Source organism: Myxocyprinus asiaticus, chromosome 1, assembly GCF_019703515.2.
Source record: "Myxocyprinus asiaticus isolate MX2 ecotype Aquarium Trade chromosome 1, UBuf_Myxa_2, whole genome shotgun sequence".
Classification (NCBI taxonomy): Eukaryota; Metazoa; Chordata; class Actinopteri; order Cypriniformes; family Catostomidae; genus Myxocyprinus; species Myxocyprinus asiaticus.
The window spans coordinates 28,596,305-28,614,397 of record NC_059344.1 but is presented as its reverse complement, the minus strand read 5'-3'; the positions used below and the strand labels follow the sequence as shown (position 1 = coordinate 28,614,397).

At 36.8% G+C, this 18,093-nt stretch overlaps 2 protein-coding genes across 2 annotated transcripts; one reads left to right on the top strand and one right to left on the bottom strand.

Moving 5' to 3' along the window:
* Window positions 1-486: 486 nt before the first annotated feature.
* Window positions 487-4,809, bottom strand: LOC127438841 (methylmalonyl-CoA epimerase, mitochondrial-like). The gene is made up of 3 exons (XM_051694785.1): window positions 4,771-4,809; window positions 2,327-2,667; window positions 487-1,458 (listed from the first exon to the last, which is right to left on the bottom strand). Exons 1-3 carry the CDS (start codon window positions 4,796-4,798, stop codon window positions 1,306-1,308), a joined length of 522 nt encoding a protein of 173 aa, XP_051550745.1. The 5' UTR covers window positions 4,799-4,809; the 3' UTR covers window positions 487-1,305.
* A 237-nt stretch (window positions 4,810-5,046) lies between these two features.
* On the top strand, window positions 5,047-17,972 carry LOC127438774 (U3 small nucleolar ribonucleoprotein protein MPP10-like). The gene is made up of 11 exons (XM_051694660.1): window positions 5,047-5,175; window positions 5,773-6,430; window positions 7,404-7,597; window positions 7,703-7,874; window positions 9,040-9,181; window positions 9,268-9,335; window positions 9,490-9,627; window positions 9,748-9,858; window positions 16,910-17,017; window positions 17,210-17,437; window positions 17,637-17,972. Exons 1-11 carry the CDS (start codon window positions 5,090-5,092, stop codon window positions 17,784-17,786), a joined length of 2,055 nt encoding a protein of 684 aa, XP_051550620.1. The 5' UTR covers window positions 5,047-5,089; the 3' UTR covers window positions 17,787-17,972.
* The last annotated feature ends 121 nt before the right edge of the window (window positions 17,973-18,093 follow it).

The following is an 18,093-nucleotide window of genomic DNA, read 5'->3' as shown; positions in this document are numbered from 1 at the left end:
TGGTTAGAATATTTGTGCAATTAGGATGAGCTGCTTTTGGGATACTGAAAACAGCATAATTACCACGCTGCTACTCTTGCATAATGTTTAATCCTGACAGATGTTCTCATTTCATTACTTTTTATTCAATACGACAAGCAAAGGAGAGCTTCTACAGAATATAAAAAGGAAGCATTAAAGCCCTTACTACATGAAAGATGTTCTCTCTACACCACAACTATGAACATGGAACCACTATCACAATTGTTTATTTATTTTATTTTATTTATTTTGTCTAGATTTGATCTAGGGCAATTTCTCTGTTTTTCTAGTAAAATACATTTCCATATTAAATAAGGTATTTTTCACCAATGATCTAAATCCAGGCAAAATGTGAAGATATTCAAAAATGTCTGTGGCAGGCTGAGAATTTCATTGGACACATTATTGTTCCTTTTCTATTGTTTTGCAAAAAAAACCCTGAAATGTAAAAAAAAAAAAAAAAAAAACAGCCAAAAAATATTTTTTATTTTAACAACAGAAAACTTTAAACAGGACATTAGAGACCACACAACGAGAAAACCGCCAGCACACAAACATCAGTTCCTAATCTCCCTCCTCCTGTTGTATCCAAAAGAAGCAGAATTAGGGTGTAATAGCAAAACAACTTTATATTTGGCAGAGGGTTGACTACAGTGAAGAAATGGGTATGGTATCAAGTGGTATCCCGATTATATGGTTGTCAGCTCTTTTGAGAGGATTGTGACAATTTCAATTCACATTCATGATTCATGAACATATAGTACTTTCATTTGAACCACTTTCCATTGTATTGTAGCATTTTAAAAAAAAAACAACAACAGATTTGCATGCTTGTTTCTGCTTTCACTTCAACAACAGAAAATAACTAGTAACATAATTATACAACCGCATAACTACAAACACTTTACAATACTATTAATATCTTAAATTCTAATATTTCATGACTCATCATTATTAATAAAAATACACAGTATTTGCCTACGTGTTTAATAGAAAACCTTATGGGCAGAGGATTAACAGTGGTTTTTGTAAATGGTGCAGAAAAATGATCAACTAACTCAAACTAAATATTTATTCAATTCAGAAAGGAAAATCATCAATGAAATATTAAGGCCAAATTTTATAATGATCAAACACAACAAGAGAGTAACAATGTCTGAAAGTGGAAACATCCCATTTTACTTTCAATCATCACTTGCATACCTTCAGCTTGTGTCAAACCTGCATAACATGATCAGATGTTTTAAACTACATAATGTTATCACTTGGAGACATGTGTAATCTCTATGCTTGTTCTATCTCCACAAGAACTCCATCACAGTCTTTAGGGTGGAGGAACATCACAGGTTTGCCATGTGCTCCTATTCGTGGCTCTGGTGAGAGCAGTCTGATTTTCTTTGCCTTCAAATCAACTATTGCTGCATTGATATCATCAACCTGTGATCAAACAGGCAATAGAAATAAAATGATGAATACTGACACACACACACACACACCTAAAGTAAAACTTTTATTTATATCAGTTTATATTTTTCGATGACTGGTAGACAAACCATATCCAAGTTTGAAAAGGTCTTAAGACACCTGCAGTAACTTACATAAAATAGCTGATTTATGGGTCATCTAAGGAAATTTTTGTTTCTGAATAATTCAGTCTGTCTGAGTAATTGTGCACAGCAGAAATTAACATTAGCACAAAACAATGTAGCCTCTCTCTCTCTCTCTCTCTCTCTCTCTCTCTCTATATATATATATATATATATATCCAATTAAATAAATATGATTATTATATGGGCATTTTGTGGATGCAAGAATCAACTAATAAGATGGTTTAGAGCATCCAAATAACATTACAGTCTGTTATGGAAACAAGAGACTGAGGAGTAAAAAAAAAATAAATAAATACAAATCCAGGACTGTGAAATGGATGGACAAGGGAATTGGAAAACAGCAGTTTCAGCTCAGCAGCTTTTATGAAAATGCTGTAGTCAGAAGGTGAAGGAATATTACAGCCGATATTGCACATCCACTTCACTCTCAATTTGCAACACTCCCATCAGGGACACGGTATAAGGTAAAATAAATAACCCACAATATAAAAATATCCATGACAACTGACCCTTCTGTTAAACAATCTACTTAAAGCAAGAATGTAATGGGTTTATTCATTTAAATCTAATTACCTAAATAATTAATGTAATAAAGTATGTGACTTTTGTGATAAATTACTCCTATGAGATTTTAAGTAGTTTTATATGACCTTTGTGAGATAAGCCAAAGACAAAACTGATTATGCAATCTTTACCTCAATACAGATATGATGCATCCCTCCAGCTTTGTTCTTTTGCAGGAATCCTGCAATAGGGCTTTTCTCTCCCAGGGGGTGCAGGAGCTCCAGCTTGGTGTTGCCCAGTTCTACAAACACAGTGTACACACCATGCTCTGGGAGAGGCACAGTAGCGCTCACCTGAGCACCCAGCACATCGCGGTACAGTGCTGTGGCTTTCTCTAGGTCTGGTACAGCGATAGCCACATGATTCAATCTGCCTAACTTCCACAATGACTGAGGGACACCTTGACTGACAGGCACAGACAGAGACAATGCCCTCACTGTGGGTAAAGTGTGCCACGCACACCTCAAGAGACCTGTAACAGCAAAAATTATCAAGTAAAATAGAGACATTATGTATAGAATAATTATTAGGTGTGATGAGGGCTAGCTGTCACACTTTTTACTCCAGTCAACATTTCTCAGAGTAGGTTTATTTTTAAAAGTTCATTTCTGCATAGCCACATAATCTAGTCTTGGCCAAAAAAAAAAAAAAAAAAAACAATTTCACAGATATTGCCCAGGAAAAAAAAAATACACTTCAATGTTGAAAACAAACTGAACTTTTGCTCACAGGGCTCCAGACTGTGACTAAAATAGTGGCAAATACGACCAAAAATAATTTATTGCAACTATAATTTAAAATCAAGTTGCCATTGGCGACAGTCGGGTTGTGTGCGCTCATATGCGATTTCATCAGATTTCATCTTGTGAGTTATTGAATATATTTTTAGAATGCGCACCACCAGTGTGTCTCGTGCCGCTTTTCACCCGTTCTGTTTCTGACGAGCTCGCTGCACTGCACACAACAACAACAAACCCAGCGCGAGAGAGTCGTAAACAAATTACTCTTTTGAACCGGATCTTTTTCATGAATCACCCAAAAAGAACTGAGGGTTTGAACTCAGGAGCTCAGGTTAGCCGTTTGAATCAGATTCACTTTCTCAGCGAATCAGCCATCAGTGAGCTCACAACTGGGAGCGCAGACATTTCAAAATAAGAGTCCCATGCGTATTTCAGGCTTCTTTACAATTAAAAGTCCTGTATTGTGTACCACTTTTTTTCTCTTGGTAATTATTGATTAGGATTGGAGCAGCACAATAAACTGTATCTGGGATTTCATTCAATTTGCACTCTTGCAGTCTCTGTGTCTGGGCCATCCGGTAACAGTAAAAGACTAAGGCAATGTTGTAAAACAATTTATATACTGATATATATATATATATATATATATATATATATATATATATACACACATACATACATATATGTGTGTGTATGTATGTGTGTGTGTGTGTGTGTGTGTGTGTGTGTGTGTGTGTGTGTGTGTGTGTGTGTGTGTGTGAAATCAAGCTTTTGACACTTGGGACAATTGAGGGACTTGTACACAACTAGTACACAAGGTGCAAACATTCATTGATGCTCAAGAATACTATATATATACTATATGTAATTATTTGTAATGTAGATTGTTAAGAGCAGTATTAAATAAAAAATATTTTATCTCTTATATTTATATAAATTATGAAAGGGGTGTGAACATTTATGAGATGAAAGGCAATGCAAACTCATCTTCTCAACTATGTACTGTATACTGTTTATTAAACCTCTGATTAACAGGTTATCAGCTGTCTTCCTTTTCTTCAGCTTTCTATTTTGTTTCTGAACAGCAATCTAAATCAAGCAATTCTGTGATTTGGCGACTAAAAACAGCCATTTGGCTCCTTAATGTTTCAGTTTAGGAGCCAATGGCTCCTTAGACATTTTTTTAGTCTGGAGCCCTGGCTCAGCTCCAAATCTTTTTTCTATAGCCAGTAATGCAACTGATAGTCTAAAAGACTACACAGAATGCATTAAGCTTTCCTGTGTCATGTGGTACAGGACTAGGTACATTAAAAAAACACTGAAATGCTTATACACTTTTAAAAGCATAGCTTAATTCAGTTACAGTTTTTGAGTAAATTTACTTGAGAATTTCTAAAGTGAGTAGCCTTTACTTAAAAATATGGTCTGTTAAATTTACTAGCAATTCCTGCTTGGAAATTGTTTCCTAGGTTTTTTAAATAAACCCCACTCCAATTATTATTATTATTTTTTTTTTTTTTCAATGTAGAAATTGAAAAAACATTTTGAACCAACGTACACAACTTCTCAGCTAGACAAAACACATATTTGTGTAATTACACTTTTTATCTTTAGATATAGCCCGTGTGACAACTAGCCCCGGTCTCCCCTGTGAAAATTCTGTTGTTTATGGTAGGTTTAGGTTATGTTTTAATCCACCGCTGCAAAGATTTAGAATCACAGAATCAGAGAATTAGAGGTCTGAAACGGGAAGAATTGCATTAAAATAACATAATAAATGTTGCGTAAATATAAAGGAAAGATGTAAGAAATCTTACTCGAAAACTACTATTTACCTGCAACCTTCAGTATGGAAGCAGCCATCTTTGCAAACACTGGAGAGAAGGGAAAAAAACTTTATTTAAACAAAAATGTAATAAACTCGGTAAAAGCAAATGTTTTTGCATTGTTCATAGCTTATGAAGTGTACGATCATAACATTTAAGGATAATAATTTTAAATAATATATATGTTATACAAATTCATATATATAAACAGGTATAAATACATATTTTGACGTTATACGGAACGGTCGATGTGGAATGCAACACAATGTTCCATGTTTTCGACGGTTGTATTTACGAAACGCACGCAGGATCGCATGTGTCTGCAGCGATGGCCAACGGGGATTGCAGAAGCAAGCTGGAGAGCTGTCTAAAACTAATAAACACCAACACAGCCCACCCAGAGTTATTTCTCAGGTTAGATGCACACTATTTGATTTAACCATTTTGTTATCACGGATGACTTTTCTTAAAATAAGTTGGAAATATTTGCAGTCTAACTTTCAGTTAGCTGGATAGCTTACCACAGTCACACATAGGGTTGCCACCCGTCCCGTATTTAAAGATTAAATTATGCGCCCCGTATCGAATCAGTACAGGACGCGATTTGTCCCGTATTTATGCTGGTCAGATGGCGTCCCGGTGAAATCGTTCCAGATCGCTAATTTAATATTGATATAAGTTGGAAAATGTGCCTATGGTGGATAAAGTACTGTCCGAAAAGTCCACGTGCTAAAACTGTGGATTTTTATTTCTATATAAATGTTCAATAAGATCAATTAACCCCCCCCCCCCCCCCCCCCACACACACACACACACACACACTTTGGGGTTTGAAAAAATAATACATCTTTATTATTTTGATAGTTCTGTCTTAAATAGTGAAAGGTACTGCGTTATTTTAACCACAACATGCTAGATTGAAATGTAATTTACAGGCTGGAGGAATCTCATGAGATTTATTTGTAATTAATATCACAGATCTGTAACATCACATCCTTTTCCCTCTGTCAGTGTACAGGATGCTTTGGCAGCAGACTTCACATCACTCACCAAGACACTTTATGATCTGCACAAGGCTCATGAGCCTGCAGGCTGTAAAGGAAGCCCACTTGAGCAGCTGGTCGTGGAGAACTTTGATGAGGAGCAAATCTGGCAAGAGCTGGAGCTTCAGAATAGTGCATTACTGACGCAGTTTAAGGATGCAGTTGGGCAGGCTGTCACAGATGACTCTATAAGTTTTCTTGAAGACACAGAGGAAGAGGATGCCGCCGATGAGGGGGATAATGATGATTTGGCTGAGGAGAGCGAGGAGGAAGAGGAAGATGGTGAAGAGGAGGAATTGGAACAAAGACCTAAACCATCTGGTGACAATGAGGAAGAGGACTTCTCTGGCGAAGACTCCGATTTGGACTTTGATGTAGATAAATTTGAGAAACAAACCAAACAGAGACAGTCAACTGCCAAATTATCAAAATCTAATGTGACTGTATCAGAAGTGGATGACAGATTTTTTAAGCTTTCAGAAATGGAGGCTTTTCTGGATGACATGGATAAAAGAGAGGGAAAGGAGAGTGTAGGGGAGGAAATAGACTACTTTCAGGATTTACCAACAGATGATGAAGAGGAACTAAGCTTTGATAAACCAGTGGCATTGAAAAAACAGAAACAGGTAACACACAGGTGTATGTAAAGTGTTTTGGACCATTTAGTTTTAATCACAGTATTTCTATTGAGTTATTTCGTTTGCTACTTACTCATTGTTTTTGCTGTTAAATAGACTCCTATGAAATTTTAAGTAGTTTGCATGACCTTTGTGAGATAAGCGAAAGACAGAATTGATAAGGCAATCTTTAATGAATAGTTCACCCAAAACTCATCACTCAAAATTCATCATTTCAGTCATTTACTCACTCTCATGCCATCCCAGATGTGTATGACTTTCTTTCTTCTGCAGAACACTAATGAAGATTTTTAGAAGAATATTTCAGCTCTGTAGGTTCATTCAATGCAAGTCAACAGAGTCCAAAACTTTGAAGCTCAAAAAGCATATAAAGGCAGCTTGAAAATAATCCATAAAACTGTAGTGGTTGAATCCATGTCTTCTGAAGTGATCCACTCGGTTTTGGGTGAAAATAGACCAAAATGTATCTCCTTTTTCACTATAAATCTTGACAGCAGTCTCCTTCGCAATCATGATTTCAAGTGCTGTCTAGCACTCTGCGCATGCGTCGAGCACTAGAAGATTGAAATCATGATTGTGCCAGGAGACTGAAATGGCAAGGTGTACAGTAAAAAGGAGTTAAAATTTGGTCTGTTCTCACCCAAAACTGATCAGATCGCTTCTGAAGACATGGATTAAAACACTTGAGTCGTTTGGATTACGTTTATGCTGCCTTTATATGCTTTTTTGAGCTTTAAAGTTTTGGATTGCATTGAATGTACCAACAGAGCTGAAATATTCTTCCAAATATCTTTATTTGTGTTCAGCTGAAGTAAGAAAGTCATACACATCTGGGATGGCATGAGGGTGAGTAAATGATGAGAGAATATTCATTTTTGGGTGAACTATCCCTTTAACAAAGTCATTGCTACATTACCTCTTTATTGTTTTCACAGACTCTTAATGGTCTTGTATTTTACAGATGAAAAGCTCCAGAGATATGAAATACAAAGATTTCTATTCTCCTGTGGATGGAGAGCCTGAACAGACAGATCCTGATGCAGACACTGAACCGGAATCTAATGATGATTTTGAAAGAGCAGTAGAAGATGATGATGAGCTAGAAGAGGAGGAGGATGATGAGGATATGAACGAGGAAGATTTTGATATGGATGAGTAAGACAAGAGGATGCATGTCATCTTCCATTTGAGTGTGCTAACTGTACACACAATAACAGAATTTTCTTTTAGATGTGTAAACCTTTTCCCCTCTCAAATTAGGGGTGTCATGGGTGATGCTGAAAGCCAGAAAGCCAGAAATGCTTTACGGAAAGTGACCTTTGACCTCCCTGATGATAGTGAAGGGGAGGACGTGGAAGATATTCTGGGTGGAAAAGCTAAAAATGTGCATAAACCTGAGTCCAAGTCAGCATTTGAAAAGCGACAGGAAAAGGTGTGTCTTCCTACTAAATATGAAGTCCTTATTGAAAATGAATCTATTTGTTAGTTTTTCATAGGGCTAAAAGGATTAGTTGACAACATCGACATTGTTGTGTAATCATTTGATGTCATTTAACATAACATGAGATCACATTAAACTCTAATGATTGTGCACAAGAGCAGCACCGCAGTTCCAAACAGCTTCAGGTGATGTAGATCACAAAGTACGAGGGAATTATAATGCAAAAATACAAAATAAGTAAATACAGAAGCATTCTCGTTGTGGAATAATTGGAGCTGGAGCTGCCGCTCCACTGAAGCAAAACTTGAGCGTCTTTAAAGGAAACACCCCAGCGTTACATCAGTAATGCAGTTATATTTAATGCGTTACAGCTTTATTAAAGTTCAAATAATATGGAAGCGGATCATGTAAATAACCACAAACTCCGAAACTGGCATTTCTCTGTGCGGTCAGCGCCTCTTCTATGAGTTGCGCTAATGTCCCAAGTTTTTGTTTTGTCTTGTTTTCCAATATAAATATCTAAAACATCATACATTTACTTTAGCAGCTATACTGCAGAAGACATTTTTTTATCTGAGAATGTTGAATATAATATTAAAAATACAAATATTTTAAAATCCTTTAAAAAAAAGATGCATTCCCCTGAGAAACAGCATATAAGATATTTAGACTTGCTTTTAGAGAATAGATCTTGAATATATTTTGTCTTTACTGCACTCGCAGAAGTATAACCAAGTGAAAAAATACACTTATATTTAAGAGACAGTCTAAATATCTTATATGTTGCTTCTCAAGTAAATGTATCTGGTTTTAAGGATTTTTTGACAATTTTAAATGGAAAACAAGACAAAAACACTTGATAACAATTGAATTTTATGCAGTGAATTTCTTTACTGAATTAAACTTAAATATTTTTTCCCCCTTTAATTCAGTGAATCCTCTTTATTGTTAGCAAGCACGTTTAATACAACCTTTTATGTCGGCGCACATGCTGAATAATCGGTTAAGAGTTAATGATTAATCATTGCAATAATCACTGAATAATTGTTCTAATAATCGTTAAATTAATATATTATTAAAATAATCATTAGTTGCAGCCCTGGTTTTCCCGTAACCCTCCAGCTGTGCACTATGTAACTGACATAAATGTTTATAGATGGGACAGAAGATTGATGAACTGGAGAAAGCTGCATTGTCAGAGAAGCCGTGGCAGCTGAGTGGAGAGGTGACTGCTCAGACTCGGCCAGAGAACAGCATGCTGGAGGAAGATGTGGCGTTTGACCAGGCCTCCAGGATGGGTACGAGTTTCATGCTGATCATTCTAACAAAACAATTCTCAATTCTGTTTCTAGTGTTTGCTTAACATTGTTTCTCTCCTTAACAGCACCTGCAATCACAGAGGAAACTACATTACAGCTTGAGGAGATAATTAAACAGAGAATCAAAGATCAGGTTTGTTTAAACTTCAATGTCCATGTTCTAATCATAGTCATAGACACTTTATATGCTACTAACAGCATACAGTGGCGGAGAGACCTATCACTTCAGCTTGTGTAATAAAGGCTTATGCTTATTAATGGTTCATGTTTGACCTGTTGTGTCCAAGGTGTGGGATGATGTGGTAAGGAAAGAAAAGCCCAAAGAGGAGGTGTTTGAGTATAAGAAGAGACTCACTCTGGACCACGAGAAGAGCAAACTGAGTCTGGCAGAGGTTTATGAGCAGGAGTATGTCAAACAGATACAGGTGAGCCCTATCAGCTGCTGTGTCTCATCACACTTGTATGTTAGTATAAAACAGAGCATATCTCGAATAATGTCTGAGACTGTTTTATTTATTTGTGTTTTATTTTTTTGTGGGCTTCAGGACAAGAAGGAAGAGGAAGAGAATCCAGCACATGTAGAAATCCAGAAAATCATGGACACACTCTTCCTCAAGCTGGATGCACTATCAAACTTCCACTTTACACCGAAACCAGTGAGTAAAATTGGCTCCAGACAGTTTTGCCATAGTATATGCCTACACATGACTGAAAGGAATTGTTTACCCAATAATGAAAATTCACTCTTCTGTTGTTACAAACCCCATAAGCTATTATTGTTTTCATGGAAAACAAAAGGAGGATTTTAAGAATCTTCATACAGCTATTTTCAAGAAAAAAGCAGTTCATAGTGACCATCACATCTATCAAGCTCTGAAAAGGACAAAAAAAGCTCTACAAAGGCACCATAAACAAAGTCCAAATGATTTGTGCATTGTGCATCCCAAGTCTTCTGAAGCTATGAAATATTTCTAGACATTATTCACTGATAATCTTCCCCTCTGCTGTAGCTCTCAATAGTGATGTCTGATCCACGATAGAATCGTACTTTTGAGCCGGTTCTTTTTAAATGAACCGGTTGATCTAGTTCAGTGTTTCTTAAACTTTTTTGCTGTAAATACTCCCACAGCACCATCAGTAAGGCTCAAATACCCCTTCATCAACACTAAACCAAAGATGTGTACCAAAGGCTAAATAACGTTTCACATTTTCACTAATATTGTAATATCCCTGATGTACAAATTGAAAAGAGGAAGTTGTCGGTTTTTATGTTTATTCATCAACAACAAAAACAAAACCAGGCCATTTAAGTAACAAAACCCGCATTTAGAGCAGACTAATGCTGTTAATTATACAGGGGACCCTTTAACTTGGTATAAACGGTGTGTGTGTATTAGGGCTGAGTATTGATACAGATTTCCTGATTAAGTTCGATTCCGATTTTGATTTGATTCAATATCGATTCATATGGCTTTATTTCAGTTATAATGTCCCTTTTGCTTACATATAAAAGAAATGATCTCCCAGCTAATGCTGTTAATTATACAGGGGACCTTTTAACTAGGTTCATTAGGAAAACATTAATTTTACTAATTATATTTTATTATTTTTCCATCATTTTGGCTTTTTAAAAAAAAAATTTATTAACATTTTTATTTATTAAAACACAGAAAAACAAAACAAACATAATTATAAATACACAAAATCAACTTTTAACACCCACTACCACCCCTCCTCCTCCCCAACCCCACCCCAAACCTCAACAAACATCCCTGTGGTCTTAGATGAACACATATAAAATAATACAAACACAAAAACTGAACAACTAAAAGAGGAAAAAATAGAAAAATAAAATTATTAAAAAAAAATGCATATATATACAAATATAAAAATCACACACACTGACAATTACCCCTCTCTCTCCACTATTCCACCCGAGAACCCTCCAAGAATGCTAAATATCCACCCCATTTTCTTACTAACAAATCCGGATTCCCTAGTCTTCTATAAGACCTCTCCTCTAAGGCTGCCACTCTCCCCATCTCCGAGCACCATTCCTGAAACGGGGGTGCTCCAACCGACTTCCAACCCCTCAAAATCACCTGCCTGGCGACCATAACACAGGTTAAGACCCAATCCTCCACATGTTTATTATCCACATTGATTTCTGCCCCATCTCCCAAAATACAGAGTCTGGGGCAAAACGAAACCTGAGTGCCTAAGACATCACATACAAAATTCTGAATTCTCAACCAAAATCCTTGGATCTTAATGCACCCCCCAAAAAACATGGGTTATATTGCCATCCTCCAATTGGCATTGCCAGCAGGTAGGTGTGTCTTTAAGACTAAGCCTATACAGTCTAGAGGAGTCCAATAGAATCTATGTAAAATCTTGAACTAAGGTGAACCCTTGCATCTCTAGATACAGACTTGACATTTTTTAGAATCCTAGCCCACACTCCCTCCTCCATTACCAAGTTTAAATATTTCTCCCATAATCTATTCAGAGAAGTTGAAGCTCCGCCCCAGACTCTAAATTAACAGGGAGTAATACACTGATGCCTCATGACCTTTTCCAAAAGCAGTAATCACTTCTCCCAGAGTAGGGGGGTGTGAGCTACTCCCAAAAATATTACAGAGCAGGTGGTGCAGCTGTAAATACCTAAAAAAAAAACTGAGATCTGGGAATTCCAAAATGATGACCCAAATTCTCAAAAGATCTCAACATTTCACTCTCATACAGGTCGCCGAGTGTAGTAACCCCATCACAATCCACTCTGACCAACAGAAATGGGACTTGTTGATACATAATTTGGGGTTCAGCCATATGCTTGAGGCAACATTTAAATAAATGTTCGAATTAAACACTTTGGCCACTCTTGTCCAAATCACGTGTAAATGTGAAATAACGGGGTGCGACTTAATTTCTCCGGTTAGTTTGATAGAAAGACTTTGCAGTGGCGAAATGGGGGCAAGGACTTCCTGTTCAATACAAAACCAGGGAGGGGCTCTCTCAGGTGGAAGCAACCAATGGGCCAAATGTCTGAGACCGAATGCATAATAATAAAACAAAATCTTGGGTAGGCCTAGCCCAACTTTGTCAATTGGCCTATGTAATTTATTGAAATGTAGTCTGGGACGTTTATCATTCCAAATGAAGGACTTCGCTATGCTATCAAATTGCTTGAAATAAGAGAGGGGGACATCTACAGGGAGAGATTGTAACAGGTAGTTGAATTTTGGAATACAATTCATTTTAATAACATTAACCTTCCCAATCATCGATAAATGTAATGAAGCCCACCTGTCCACATCGCTCGAAAACCTTTTTATTAAATGGTCAAAATTAACTTGAACTAAATCAGACAAATTTGCGGGGAATAAAATACCCAAATACTTAATGCCCTGTTTGGGCCACTGGAAGGCGCCTGGCTGAAAGCCTGTCACTGGACAGTACGCTGTCAGAGCCAAAGCTTCGGATTTAGACCAATTGACCTTGTAGCCTGAGAACTTGGAAAAGGAATTAATAATTCTGTGGAGGCAAGGCATAGATCTAGTAGGTTCAGATACTGATGACCAGTTGGTCTCCATATAGACATTGATTTCAGCCTTTAACCTTTGTTGGAATTCAGGATTTTGCAAAAGGGATACATTAAAGCGCCAAATATATGATTTTTTTTTCTCCGTATGAGGCAACACCACTAAACTCATCAGGGTGTGATCTGAGACTAAAATGTTTCCAATTGAGCAATCAACAACAGATGAAATGAGAGATTTAGATATAAAAATAAATAGAATAAATCTTATGGACTGATGGAAAAATATGTATAGTCCCTCCCAGATGGGTTCAAAATTCTCCAAATATCTGTAAGACCAAGATTTTTACACATCCTTTGGAGCATCAGTGTTGCTCTAGGACTTACACACTTTTGCTTCACTATGATCAAGGACTGAATCCATCAATAGATTAAAGTTTCCTCCCAATATTATATCATGAGGGGTGCCAGCGGCTTGCAACATCCCTTCAAGATCTATAAAAAAGCCCTGATCATCAGCGTTAGGTGCGTAAATATTAGCCAAAATCAACCTCTGCCCCTGAATTTCAGCTAAAACAATAATGACTCTTCCTAATTGATCTTTAATCTGTTTGAGAAATTTGAATTGTAGATGTTTACTTATTAATGTAATGACTCCCCTGCTCTTACTTGAGCCAACACTAAAGAAAACATGTCCACCCCATATCTTCCCAAATTTTTCAGCTTGAGAAAAGGTGCGTTTCTTGAAGAAACAAAATATCATATTTCTTACGTTTAAGAAAAGAAATAACCTTCCTTCTTTTTATGGGGTGCCCCAACCCATTCACATTCCATGTGGAGAGAGACAATCCACTCATATTAACATTTGACATTTTGATATAAAAAAATAAATAAATTGTGTGTCAAAAACAAGATTATACAGACCACATTCCCCATTAGTGCAACAATAAAACCCCAAACTTCCCCCGAACAAAACAAACAGAAAAAAGAAAAACGTGCGCATTAACCCCGCGCACGAAAGCGCCAACCGGCGTCAATCCCTCTAAATTCAAAGAGTCCATGTACGCCTACGAGAGCCCCTGCGACAACTTTGTTTTAATCATTCTAATGTCCCTTAAAAATACTCCACAAAAACAAACTCCAGCCAACAGGAGCATAAGCACAAACAACGAACAGATCCATCCACAACTGTCCCGAAGTAGTGTAATTCCACAAAACAAGCTCCAGCTGCTAGGTGGAGCCAGCACGAAAAGAAACAAAACAGGCATCGCGGTTCCTCGAATGGTCAAGTGTGTATTGAGCGAGTCAAATTCACTCGGATGCCGCGTAAAATAAAAAAAAATACACCATGACTTACTCAGTCTGTGGACTTTATAAAAGGCGTCCTTTTTGTGAGCATGTAGATATTTTGCGGTCATCCATAGTGTCCACTCTCAATCTGGCCTGGAACTTAAGTGTAAAAAATGATCTTATGTCAATGCAAATGTTTCTTGAAGGAAGTGTCATTCTACAAAACAAACTCCAGCCGCTAGGTGGAGTCAATGCAAAAAGAAACGAAAAATGGCGCCCAGCTTCCTCAGAAAATCGAATCACTGAACAGCGAGTCAGTCCACTAATATAAGAAACATCAAATGGCTTACTCACTCCAATGTATTTCTGAATGAGAGTGCCTGGTTTGGACATGTAAATACTTTTCGACCATTCTTCGTTTCTATTCTCAGTTTGGCCGGGAACATCAATGCAAAAGCGATCTTCCGTTGATGTAAAAGTTTCTTACATTCATTGAACCGATCGCGTTTCTCTCTTGTCGAATTTGCAAAGTCCGGGAACAAGAAAATATTGTGATTCTTCCAAGAAAGCTTCCCTTTGCTCCTCGCCTGGCGCAACACAAGATCTTTATTGGATGATCTAAGAAATTTGGCCAGGATTGATCGGGGCCTGTCTCCCTCAGAAGATCTGTGAGCCGGGACTCTGTGAGCTCGCTCGATTTCCAGTTTATGGCCTGTTATGTTGAGCAGGCTCGGGAAGAGCTCGTCCAGGAATTTCACAATTCACATTTCTCTGCCCTCTTCATGCTCAGGAATTCCAACAATTCGTATGTTATTCCTTCGGTTCATATTTTCAAGATATTCCAGTTTTTCTAAAATGTTTTCCAAGTCTGTTTTGGACGCGGGCGGATTAGCGGATAATTCCCTTTCCATTGACTCCAAATAATCGATTCGTTTTTCAACATTTGCGACTCTTGTGACCAACTCAGAGAATTTTGTTTCCATTGCCGTAATCGATCGACGTATTACAGCGAGATCTTCCAAGTCAGCAACAACCTTTGTCTGCATCACCAAGATGTTGGACAGTTGACGCTGGATTATCTCCCAACGTGCCGTCCAAATCAAGTCCCCGACTCGCAGTCCCGTCAGAGGCCTCAGCTTGAGCATGTAAGTGTCTTTTAATGTCTCCAGAGTCTGAGGATTTTGACTTCTTTGCCATGTTTACCTCAAAGAGCAAATATGTAATTGGATGTTTCGAATCTCACCGAATTATAACATGAAAATAATAAAAAAAACTAGCAAAGTGTGCAAAGCTCGTGATTCACACGTCTGCTTCTCGCATGGCGTCACGTGTTCCATCATTTTGGCTTTTTAAAAATGAACAAATATATTAAATCAATAAATAAGATATTTAGATATTTCATTTATTATTTTTGTTACATATTTATTGTTAAATTGCTTAATTTGTACTATTTACAAGTATTTATATTGATTTGCTGAACACATGCTAAAACCAGTGCTGTCTCTTTAACAAAAAACAGCATTTCTGAAAACAAGGCCTATAAATGAGCGCATGTTAACTAGAGAAGACTCTAATGGCTTTACCTCGAATTAAATGTTTTTTAGTAGTTGTTTCTGATTAACAACTGATTGTAAAGAACAGAAAGGGTATTTTAAAAAAAACTTATTCAATGACAAATGGGTTGCGTGGATCTCGTCTTGGACACACATTTATGGAACAACTTTTACTCTCAACACGCTGAGAAAGGATCTCACTGCTGGACACTTCACGATTAAACTTCACAATTACTGTCGAGTAAAATGTAAACTTTTACCTGCCAGTTGCCAAATATGTTCACTTTAGTCACAAAGTATGAAATTTGGTTGCAAATGCAAGTGATTTCCTCTCATTGTAGTGGAGGGTTGCGCATTGAGTGAAAGATCGATCTCGGGATTTAAGAATCGATATCGAGATTGTTCAAATGACGATCGCGATGCATTGGAAAAACAATATTTTTACCACCCCTAGTGTATACACTGTATATATATACTGTATATTATTGTTAGGCCTTCAAAATGTATTGTTTATATACATGATTTGTGTTTTTTACAAGCATTTACATTGATATGTAGAACAAGTGCTAAAACAGCATTTTGTTTTGGTAGCTCATCGCTTATTAACATGAGTGAAGCCACACGGCTGTATTGAAAATGTACGTACTGAACAACTCATTCACAAATTAGACTGTTCCAGTCAGAGCCGTTTTCAAGTTTACAGCTCACTGGAGAGAAAGGTTATCAGTGAATCAACACTTACATTTTGGTGTTTTCTTCACAAAAAACAAAAATGTTTGTATGGCTTCAGAAGACTTGGAATATATTGCACAAGTCGTGTGGAATGCTTTTATAGTATTCTTGTTTTTTGTCATTGTATGGAAAAGAAAATTCTCCTTTTGAAAATTAACAGTATGTGGGTGAGTAAATAATCATTTTCATTTTGGGTGAACTATTCCTTTAAAGGACAAGGAGATGTTTAGCAGAATCTCTGGAATGCTATTTTCTGTATAACAAAAGAGACCAATTAGTGTCTGCAGATAGTCTATAGAAATGATACAAATAACATGTGAAACAGCAGAAGTGAAGAGGCCACTTTCTGTTTTGATGTATCTTCACTTTGAAACTCACTGCTGTATTACAGATTACAACTTTTGAAAATATCTTTTATATAAAGTCCATATAATGAATCTATTAATTTTATAGAGTTGTGTTATATAACTTCATATGTCTAAACTACATTCCTGTCCAGACCAATAAAATACATCTCTTTGGAAAAAAAAAAAAAAAAAAAAAGGACAAAGATCAAATAAGTTATAAAAAAAGTATTTGACTTCCTCTGTTTAGCATATTCCTGAGGTGAAAGTGGTCTCCAACTTGCCTTCGATCACTATGGAGGAAGTGGCTCCAGTCAATGCCAGTGACGCCACACTGCTGGCTCCAGAGGAAATAAAGGTTTGTGCAGCCTGCTCTTATTAAATTATTTCCAGTTTACAGCTATTTATCAGCCAACTATGATCTGAGAACTTCACTGTGAAGTGTTCAAGACAGCATTTACTTTGTAGAATTTGAGTGCAACATTTACATAAATGGTAGATCTCAGAATCGTCATGGTTCGTGTTGATGCATTTCATTTCCTTATCTCAGGAGAAGAATAAGGCTGGAGATATACTTGGAGACACAGAGAAAACGACAACAGATAAGAAACGAGAGAGACGGAAGAAGAAGAAACTGAAGCATCTGAAGATTAAGGAGCGGGAGAAGAGACAGAAACTCAAAGAGGCGACGGCAGGAAAAATCAAGAAAAAGAGCAAAGCTGAAGTTGAACAGACCCTCAAGAAACTTACAAAAGGAGGAAAAGCAAAAATCCTCACGGTTAGTGACTTTAGATTAATGTACTTTAAAATAATGAGATTCAAATGGTTATATGTATGATTGCAGTGAAGATGCATTATCACTTGGCTGTGTTTGCATGTGTCTGGACGTCTTGCTACACTCCAGGCACTAAGTTTATGATGTGTTAAACGTTTGATACAAATGTTCTGACTATTTTTCACTCTGTACTTTCCAACAGAATGATGGAATGGATAAGGCACTCCGTTCTTCTCAGGCCTTTTTCTCCCAACTTCAAGACCAAGTAAAAAGTCAAATCAAGGGATCAAAAAACCAGACAGCAAAGAAGAAGAAACAAAAAGAGATTTCTGTGAACAAGCTAAAGTTGTAATGTTAAAATAAATGTCAAATGTTGTATGTACAGTTGTTCTTTTTATGGGAAATTGAATTAATCGTAAATCTTGTCATTTTTGTTTAAATACAGATTTCTTTACCCTGTATATTGGTGTCTTGGAGTTTTTACACCATTTTGGACTAAAATGAAACATACTCATGTTTAGTTAGTCATAGCACTATTTGATCAGAAGAGGGCAATAGTGATCAGTACTGTTGCCCTTACTATCATTACAGCTAGTTGAGTTTGTCTCTTACCTGATCCCTGTTCATTTCACTCCAAGTCACTCATATCATACAGTATG